This window comes from Notothenia coriiceps, unplaced genomic scaffold, assembly GCF_000735185.1.
Source record: "Notothenia coriiceps isolate Sejong01 unplaced genomic scaffold, NC01 NC01_scaffold00004485, whole genome shotgun sequence".
NCBI lineage: Eukaryota > Metazoa > Chordata > Actinopteri > Perciformes > Nototheniidae > Notothenia > Notothenia coriiceps.
Genome location: NW_011337186.1, coordinates 8,408 through 18,543, shown reverse-complemented (window position 1 = coordinate 18,543; position 10,136 = coordinate 8,408). Strand labels below are relative to the sequence as shown.

Here is a 10,136-nt window from a genome sequence, read left to right as displayed (position 1 = left end):
GCGGAGCACGACTCCTGACTTTTCCCTTTGTTTTTTTATATCTGTTGTAATTTATTGTCTTTTATTGTGATTGTAGTAATGTGTTTTTATTACATGTACTGTACAGCACTTTGGCTCGACCAAAAATCGCTTTTAAATTTGCTTTATAAATAGAAATTGATTTGATTTTGATTTGAAGCTCTGGAGTTGTGATTTAGATTTAACTGACAAGTTACCAAACCATGTTGTGATGCCATAACGGATAATAGACTTAATTGCTGCCCTGTAGAACATTAACATGATACATGTATCCACTCCATGAACCCTGAGCCTACGCAGAAGATGCAGGCGCTGGCTTATCTTTGAGCATGCCTGATCCACCTGACGGGCCCAGCCTAACTGAGCATCAAAATAAATCCCTAAATATTTAAAACCTGTAACCTGCTCAACTCCCTCCCTCTTGATTAGGACTGGGCTGTGATCACCTACTGACTTGGGGTCAAAGATCATATCCTTAATTAATTGCATGATAGCTCCGTTTAAGTGAAGTCTGGATCAGGGAGTCCAATGCTTGTAAAGTGGAGTTTATTTGAAATACATTTTTGATTCTCTATTATTATTATTATATATCAAGATCGATATTATTTATATATGATATTGCATAAGCCCTTATTTACAGGCATTCTGCTCCAGTGTCCATATAGTGTCTTTATATGCTGTCAGCTACTAATAGCATGTAGTATTCATGTACATTTATGATAAGTAGATGCATGTGATAGGACCTGCCTTTGCTGCCTTCACTTCATTTTACTGTAAGGTGTGGAAGCAACCTGAGACATTCAAAACATCAACCCCTGCTCTCCTTCACATTCGACTTACCACCCAGTGTAATTAGACCTTTGCATGAAGGCACTTGTGCATTTAAGAATAGACAAGATAACCCTTCTTTTGTCTCCCCCTGCATCAGGCCATGGCCCCAGGCTATCAAAGGTAAACCTGTTTACCTTGCTGAGTCTGTGGATGGAGCTGTTTCCACAGCAGCAGCCTGAAGAGGATGAACCCAGTGAGGTGAGTGTACCAATGAGATAGACCACGCACGATGAAGTAACCAATGTTCAAATCTCCAGATTAGTGAGTTATAGTTAAGTAATCAGACCTGTTGTGATTCAGATCCGCAGGGTGGGTCTGGTGGTGGTGCAGGACAGTAAGGTGGTGGGACTCCACTGCTCAGGACCTGAGCTCCATGCAGGACAGGCAGCCATCATCCAGCATGGCGCCTCCCTGGCTGACTGCCACCTGTATTTCTCCAGGAGACCCTGCGCCACCTGCCTCAAGATGATCATCAACGGTGAGGACAGAGACAGAGATTAGTGGTCAGACACAGAGAGGTTGGGGAATTAAACCCAAGCCTAGTTGCTTAGTTAATCAAGTTGCATTCTGCTTTTGGGAAGGGTTTCCCGACATGGGGATTAGTCATAGCTCCAATAAATTGAGCATGACATTATGATGCCTGAGGGAAGGGAAACAAACCAGCAGTTTTCCAAGTGCTTTCACACTGTTGTTCATTTCAGTATATTGTAATCACACTCTCCTCTGCAGCTGGAGTCAGTCAGATCTCCTTCTGGCCCGGAGACCCTGAAGTCAGCATGCTGAGGTCCAGCTCTGCAAACACCTCCAGCTCCCAGAATCCTCCTCGCAGCATCCCTGAGGAGGCGGCGCTGGATGCCGTCGCAGCGGAGAAGCTGAAGTCCAACAGCCGTCCTCACATCTGCGTCCTGCTGCAGCCTCCAGCGCCCGGCCTGGCCCAGTTTGTCTACGAGACGTCCAGAGACTGTGATTTCATGGAGAGGATGAAGGACGATGATCCGGGGCTGAACACAGAGGAACTCTTCAACAGGTAACAAGCCTTCCTTTAAGGTTTATGTTATAAAAAGCACCTGGTTTGCTTATAAAAGGATGCATTCTTCCTGTTTTCCAGCGAGCGGACGAGACACCTGAAGGATTTCTCCTCTCAGCTCCTGGTGAGGACGTCCCTGCAGCACCGGGAGATTTTAACCCACATGGGGCTGGAGGACTTCTGCGTGGAGCCTCACTTCTCCAACCTGAGGAGCAACATGACGGAGCTGGTGGAGGTGTTAGCTGCAGTGGCTGCCGGGCTGCCACAGCAACACTACGGCTTCTACAGGTCAGAAACATCCACAGTTCTTCACATGTTTGCCATCCACTGCTGCTATTGGTTGTTGATGTTGTTGTTCCTGTTGCAGAGAACAGCATTTAGCCCCTGGGCCATCAGTAGCCTCGCTGCAGACTCCTCACGAGGGACTGTCTCAAGAAGTGGTGCGCCATTGTATCATCCAGGCCAGGCTGCTGGCTTATAGAACAGGTCTGTCTGGTTTTTATTGATTTATTTAATCGTTTATTTGGAAGGGACAAAAAACAAAATACATGATATGCAAAAAGTGCAAGAGAGCAAGAGCAGCATACACAAGTATTTATGACATGGTAATACAATGTAGCAGCAACGACATATAAAGTGCAAGAGGAAATACAAGAGCTATCTAAAGTGCAAGAGGAGATACCCCTGTGTTAAAGTGCATTTAGCGGTGATTGCACGTCTGTTTGTTTCTCAGCCATTCTCTGAGTTGACCTTTAAAACCATTGAGAGTGGGACAATCCCGTATCTCAGTTGGGAGGCTATTCCACAAAGAGCTGCCTTTAATGGAAAGGACATTTTGTCCAAAAGTGGTCCTTCTGCAGTAGACCTCACAGTCTCCTCTGGTTCCTGACCTAGTGCAGCATCCAGTGTGTTTTCTGTGGATGANAAAAAAACACATACTTTTAAAAGACTTAAAATGGTCAAACTCAAGAAATTGTGTTTTTCAAGGATGGTACAGTGGTGGTGTGAATATGGCTTTCTGTCAAACACCTCTCTCTTGTACAGCTGTTCTATGGGTTTCAGGTTTGTGGCACAAGCAAACGACCATTCAGTATTCAATGTGGGATAGAATCATGCAGTGGAGGAATGACTTTGCAGCACTGACAGAGAAAGGTCTAATTTGTTTAAAATGTTGCAAGTTGAATTTAACGGTATTGGATACTTTCTTAATATGTTTCTTAAAACTCAAGTTCGAGTCCAGTATGACTCCAAGATACTTGAAGTGGGAGACTACTTCTATTTCTGCTCCGTTTAAAAACACATTGGATCCTTCGATGTTGACTGGTCGTTTACTGAACATCATACATACTGTTTTTTTTTACATTTAACTGTAAGCAAATGTTGTTCAGCCAGTGTTGAACCTTGTCCAAAGCGTTTGAGAGACAGGATGTGATTATTTCAGTATTTTTCCCGTGTACAAAGATGACCGCATACATTTGCACATTCAACTCAGGACATACATTAGTCATTAATGTACAGAGAAAACAGTAATGGTCCAAGAATGGAACCTTGTGGAACCCCAACAGGGTTCACAAGGTAGGGGGATTTGGCTCCGTTGACCAAAACACACTGTTTTCTGTTCGATAAGTAAGACTCGACCCACTGTATTGAATCTGCCGAAAAATTGAAATACGTCAGCTTTGTAAAGAGCACTTGGTGGTCAACAGTGTCAAAAGCCTTCCTGAGACCAAGGAAGACAGCACCTACATATGGGCTCGTGTCCAACACACATTTCACCTTTTCCACAAAGACACAGTTAGCCGTCTCAGTGGAGTGGTGAGCACGAAAGCCAAGCTGCATTGGGTGGAGTGGAGCGGTTTACAGAAACATTGACTTAAGGGAAATTTGGCACACCAGTACGGTACACTTATCCTATCTAGGTCACCATAAGATTTCTCTGAGGGAATTTCTACTCTAATTCTCCTGAAGGACAGGCTTTAAGGTCACAGTTATTTGAAACAGTGTTCATGTCATTTTGTCACCAGCTCATTATACGCAAATCTGTCATTTTCATTCCAGAGGATCCTAAAGTGGGTGTTGGAGCTGTCATCTGGGCCAAAGGAGCATCGGTGAGCTCACATGTCTTCCATTTGATGAGATTTGGCTATTAGTTCATCCCTTATTATTATTATTATTACATTTGCAACTGCTCCCTTGTCGCAGGCTGGCAGTGATGGGACTGGGTGTCTGTACCTGGTGGGTTGCGGGTACAACGCCTACCCAGCAGGCTCACAGTATGCAGAATACCCCCAGATGGACAACAAGCAGAAGGACAGACAGAGACGCAAGTACAGATACATCGTCCACGCCGAGCAGAACGCACTCACCTTCAGGTCAGCAGAGAGGAGAAAGATCTGGTCCTAACACGCTGGAGCCTCCTCCCATAATCTGTGTTTGCTGATGCTTTCAGGACCCGACACATCAAACCAGAGGAGCACACCATGCTGTTTGTCACTAAGTGTCCGTGTGATGAGTGTGTGCCTCTGATCCGAGGAGCCGGCATCACACACATCTACACCAGCGACCAGGACAGGGACAAGGACAAGGGAGAGATCTCCTACCTGACGTTCAGCAGCCTGAAGAACATCAGCAAGTTCATAGTGAGTACTTCTTAGGGGGACGGAGGTGGATGTCTTGATAAATGGAGGAGAATGTAACTTTCTTCTGTCTTCCCAGTGGCAGAGGAGCCCTTCAGCCTCTTCTCACCACACCAGTAAGTTCCACATTATCTTTACACCTTTAAAGAGCACATGTTCAGGTTCATATTAGTATTTCCTGCCTCTCCTGTGACATGTCTCCATGCTCTAATGTTCTCATACTGCCTGTGCTGCAGCACCTCTTTTCACCAGTTTCCTGAAATGAGATCACAGTCTGCTCTGATTGGTTAGCTGGCCAGCTCTGTTGTGATTGGTCAACCGCTTAGTGACGTCCACACACTAAAGAGAAATCCTATTATGACAGTATTTCTCTTTGTTCCAGACGGTTTCGGGGCGAAGCACGGCAGGCCGGAGGAGCAGGAGAGCCACAGCAACAAGAAGCTGTGCACCCACAGATCCAACATGTCACCCGTCAGCTGAACACCACACGGACACATGGTTAAACCAGAAAGAACGTTGTTTTTTAGGCACAGATTTGGCATTTTAAGGCTAGGACTGGGACACATCTGTAGATCAAATCTGTGCTGCACTATATTTGTATTTATTTGCTGTTTTAAGGAGGAACTGGTGTGTCTGTATGTTGTGGAATCAGAATATCAACATCTCTCCCTGCTGCATGTTTACGTGTCAACAACAGTAATCTGTACAAAAAATGGTTAAAAGTGACTGTAAAACTTTATATTTCAATAAGAGGCTGCTTTTAATAGGAGGTGCTGTGAGGGGAGGACAGTCTTGTGTGTTTTAAGGATTCAATTGAAGAAGAAACATGAGCACCTCTAAGGGAGACCATGAATGGATGGGTGGGAGAAGAAGGGAAACCACTAACAAATGATATATTTTAAATAGTTTTATAGCGACGCTGTGATGTCATTTTATTTTTGTATACAAGAGTTGAATAGTTTAAATTGTTGCACATAAAGACATCCATACTGTTTGTGTTTAAGTATGCAATGGGGACTGAAGGGCTGCTGCTGTGACCATGTTGCAGCCTAAAATCATATTACTAATCTATGGAAGCAGCTTGAAGAAAGTAAGAAAGTTTTTGTAATGTATTCCACTTCTTTTTCTCTCTGTCAGCAAAATATCACTACAATAATCCAATGTTTCTTTAGAATACAGTTATCAATCATTTAAAGCTTGAGATCAATTATAAATACATTTCCATTGCACTACAGTTGACAACAAATGAGCACCCGCACACAGAGCATGCATTCCCATCCTTTTATTTGTTGTGAATGTGGTACAATAGCATCAATGTGGAAGATAAGGAGGCGGCCTTGAGAGAAAGGATAATGTGGAGTTGCTAATTGCTCTTTTGTTGGAGAAATAAAAAACGTGGGTGAGTTTGGCTCAAGTTAAACTGGTTGGTCTACTTTTGCATCTTAGTACGATATGTCACAGCTTGAAGCACTAAAAAGGGGCTGGGACTGTTTTTTATTTTAAACCCAGATGACAAAAAAGGCTGAATTATTTGTCCTGATTTCCAGATTCAAGACTGATACTGTCCTCCATTCGGACTCAATGACATATTTTAGTGATTCAATTAGTGAGTGTCCTGATCAAAGAGACTCCTGTGGATGAAGATTGAATATCAATTGGAGAATACATTCAAACATTTCCTATAATTGAAGTGCCAATGTCAATTTTCATTATTATTCAAATATAAAAACAACCGCATTTTAAGGCTTTTTTTTTTTACTACATGTGGATTTTTCACAGTTACATTTCTCAGTTCAAACTTTGGCCTCACTCTGCGATAACTTCCCCGATGATTTCTTCACCAACAGTTTGTAATTTGAACATTAAATCAACGGAAACCGTAAAGCCCCTGGTCTGTACACGATGGCATCAGCTTGAAAAAGTTCAAAACGTTTCTATGACAGCGTAACTCAAGTATAGTGAGTTGAGAGGTTCACTGCTTAATCACAACAAATATGTTCTGTCCAGAGCATATTCTCATTAACATAACAATTAAGCTCCCCTAGAAAGATAGTGGAAATACAAAAAGAAGAACACACCAAACCAAAAAGGCACCTCTGGATCCTCTCGCTGGTTTCTAACACCAACGTCAGATCCAAATCAAAACAACGTTCCCACTCACAATGGCAGGTGTACAAACCATACACTGTACATGACAAGAAATGAAACTATATATAAAAAAATGAACCCTCAAGCAGTGATCAGCTTAAGATTAACATATTATGTATCATACAGAAAGTGCGATCAGCCACCAGCGAAGAGAACCAGTGATCAAAAGGAAGCTGTACCCGTCTATTCTCAGTCTCGATATTGCCAAATATATGTGGTTTTGGAGAGCTTCAAAGAGGCCCTATTATGCTGATTTCCAGGTTGTTTCTCTGTTGTGATTGGTCATCCCATTACAGATGATTAAAAAGCATCCCTTAGATCATAGTCCGATGTATTTATCTTGTAGCACACTCTTAATCTCAAAGGTCTACTTAATCCTGTCCCATGTTTAATTGGCACTATTAATCAATGTTTATTTATACGGCCTAATATCACAAATGTAATATTTGTCTCAGTGGACTTCACGGTTGTTTGGCTTTACAATAAGAAGGACGTCTAGCAGCTAAATGTTGCTAATTGGCTAACGAAGCGCTGAGCGATGACTGAGAATATGTTTTTGCACATGCCGACCCAGCTGAAAAAACAAAAGCAGGAATTCTTCATTATTATAGTTATTTTTGATTTGCAGCTACTTCACTTAAACAGTTCAAAATCAATCCATGTGTAGAGACTGCCTCTGGTGACTGTTCGCATTACAAAAAGGATTTTTAAGGGCTGGTTCTCCCAGCAGAGCGAATGCCTTCAACACCATGAGTTGTGGCACGACATGCTACAGATGGAAAACAAACAAACAAAGATCTCATGAGAAACATTTACAAAAAGAAAGATCAGTGATTGAGAACTAGTGTTTCAAATGAACCAACAAAGAGAAGATTTTCTTTGAAATAGAGTAACCGTTATTGTTAATGTGTGTGTTTTTTTTTTTTTAATCCTATCGGTAAAAAGTTGGGGTTGAGGGGCTTCTCTAGGAGGCCGGCTTCTTCAGATCCCGGATCTGTTTGATTAGGTAGGTCTTCTCGTCGTTGAACTGCTCGTCGTCCGTGCGATCCTTCTGGAAGTTGCTCAGGAAGTCGATTAGTTTGGTCTGGTTCTTGAGCAGGATGTCGATGATGGGCTGCGTCTTGTTGGGGTTCGCTACGAAAACCTGAAGAAGACAGGAAGAAAACATTTAACACACAGAGACAAACTGTGTCTGGGTTTTAGTACGTAAAACAGTAACTGTACAGCTACACACTTGTTATTGGATATTTAATAATAGAAGGGTGGTGTTGTACCTTGAAGACGTGGAAGGCTTCAAACTGGATGTTGGGGCTCTTGTCTCGCAGCAGGTTCATCATCAGCTTCAGGTTCTCCGGCTTGCTGATGTAGCGCGTCATCACCGTGAAGTTATGTCTGTCCAGCAGCAGCTCGCCCAGCAGCTGAGAGAAGATCATAGCGATGGGTAAGGGAGATAGTGTGAGGGTTTAATGGCCCCGTTATAGATATCGTATACATCGCCCTACAATTTGAAATGGAGTCAAACCTTTAGAGACTGCCGCTTGGTGACGTAGTTCTCCGAGTGCAGCAGCTTCTCGTAGTCTGTAAACACCTGCAATTACATTAACAACATTTATTATAATACTTTATTAACACACTGGTGGATTTAACTATTAATAGTTTGATTTGAGACTTAAGGCTTGTAGCTGGGGATGCCACATACATCGAATCAAAGTTCTGTCATTTGGCTCCTGGACTCTATTGAGCTCAAAGCATCCTCTCCCAACAGGCTTCACTGCGACATCTGTCAACATGCAAGGCAGTTTTGTGGGGGGCTCCTTCAGCCTGAGACCCTAGGCTCTATGCTGGCAGAGGGGCCCTTCATTCAGCACTCAGGGCCCCTCTGCCAGCACAGAGCCGAGCTTTGTATCAAGCTGTGACACTGCAAGGGCTTTCAACTGATCCCTCTTTCCTAGAAGTGTATTCGTATAAACTTTATTTGTATCTTTTTATTTTGGATCAGTGACTGAGGCCATTGAGAGGCTATAACCTGATCTGGGTGTGTGTGTGTGTGTGTGTGTGTGTGTGTGTGTGTGTGTGTGTGTGTGTGTGTGTGTGTGTGTGTGTGTGTGTGTGTGTGTGTGTGTGTGTGTGTGGCTGATGTTTCGTGGGAGCCTTGCATGCATGTGGTCAGGAATGATGGTGGTAAATAAAAATAAATAAATGTAAATAAATGCTGGTTCAAAATAACATGGCCGACTTGCATTAACATGTGCTGTGGGTTTCACATGTGTTTACCAGACTAATCACTCACAGCTTCGTAGTTCTGCTCCAGGTATTCGGACACAAGCACTTTGTGTCTTGTCAGGAGATCCTGTGGAGAAAGGTGGAAAACGTTCACCCTCTTCTGTAACAGTGCAACAAAAATATGAAATAATAACATCTTCTGATACACAGCGTTAGTACCTTGAAGGTGGCGAAGGCGTCGGAGGCGATGTCGAAGGTGGACATCTCCACGTAAAGGAAGAATTTGTAGAAATCACTGGAGTGCAGGATGATCTTGGCGAGCGGCTCGTGGCGAATGCACTCCCTCAGCATGATCCCGCAATTCAACGCTGACTGGGGCGTCTCGTAACTTTTACAAATTCAGAGAGGCTGTTTAAGTCTCCTCTTACAGGACCGTTATGTAGGTAAAGCCTGTATCTGTGTGTGTGTGTGTGTGTGTGTGTGTGTGTGTGTGTGTGTGTGTGTGTGTGTGTGTGTGTGTGTGTGTGTGTGTGTGTGTGTCTCACCCATTCAGCAGGATGAAGAGCACCTCCGGGTGGGAACAGAAATATTCCACGGTGGGACTCCTCGTCCCGATCTGCCTCCTCAGGATGTTGTTGAAGATCTGACACACATCCTTCTTGCCCTAGAATCACACACACACACACACACACAAATATAAGAAATTCTCACGAAACCCTGGTTTCAAAAGATTCAAAGAGGATGATGGAGGGCAGACTCTCACCTCGAAGTCGATGACCTGCAGGTTCTTCACCAGCGACAGCAGCAGCCCGCTGTTGTACAGCTCCTGGGCCAGCTGGGCCACCGTCTCCGTGTGAGGCTCCTTATCGTTGCTGCCGTACAGGATCTCCTTCATGGACACCAGACACTTCGACACCTCCTCAGACGCCTGGAGAGCAAGAGAGGGAAGAGAGAGGGAAGAGAGAAAAGAGGAGAAACTGAGTTGAGCTTGATCTTGGCTTGTGTGTNGGATCTCCTTCATGGACACCAGACACTTCGACACCTCCTCAGACGCCTGGAGAGCAAGAGAGGGAAGAGAGAGGGAAGAGAGAGGGAAGAGAGAGGGGAGAGAAAAGAGGAGAAACTGAGTTGAGCTTGATCTTGGCTTGTGTGTGTGTGTGTGTGTGTGTGTGTGTGTGTGTGTGTGTGTGTGTGTGTGTGTGTGTGTGTGTGTGTGTGTGTGTGTGTGTGTGTGTGTGTCTAAACTTTGTTAA

General features: G+C 43.9%; 2 protein-coding genes across 2 annotated transcripts in view; one reads left to right on the top strand and one right to left on the bottom strand.

Annotated features, from left to right (window-relative positions):
- Positions 1-999: 999 nt before the first annotated feature.
- On the top strand, positions 1,000-4,992 carry LOC104942352 (cytidine and dCMP deaminase domain-containing protein 1). The gene is made up of 10 exons (XM_010767565.1): positions 1,000-1,047; positions 1,150-1,327; positions 1,579-1,876; positions 1,958-2,164; positions 2,244-2,362; positions 3,935-3,984; positions 4,079-4,248; positions 4,326-4,515; positions 4,592-4,628; positions 4,895-4,992. The coding sequence occupies exons 1-10, from the start codon at positions 1,000-1,002 to the stop codon at positions 4,990-4,992; spliced, it is 1,395 nt and encodes a 464-aa protein (XP_010765867.1).
- Positions 4,993-5,779: 787 nt separating this feature from the next.
- cab39l (calcium binding protein 39-like) overlaps positions 5,780-10,136 on the bottom strand; it is a 7,713-nt gene continuing 3,356 nt past the window's right edge. The window contains exons 2-8 of the mRNA XM_010767564.1: positions 9,647-9,937; positions 9,429-9,547; positions 9,103-9,271; positions 8,951-9,010; positions 8,183-8,248; positions 7,935-8,078; positions 5,780-7,804 (exon numbers count right to left, since the gene is read on the bottom strand). Of these exons, the coding sequence (XP_010765866.1) occupies positions 7,625-7,804; positions 7,935-8,078; positions 8,183-8,248; positions 8,951-9,010; positions 9,103-9,271; positions 9,429-9,547; positions 9,647-9,937 (1,029 nt within the window). The 3' untranslated portion in view covers positions 5,780-7,624. The remainder of the gene's footprint in view (positions 7,805-7,934; positions 8,079-8,182; positions 8,249-8,950; positions 9,011-9,102; positions 9,272-9,428; positions 9,548-9,646; positions 9,938-10,136) is intronic.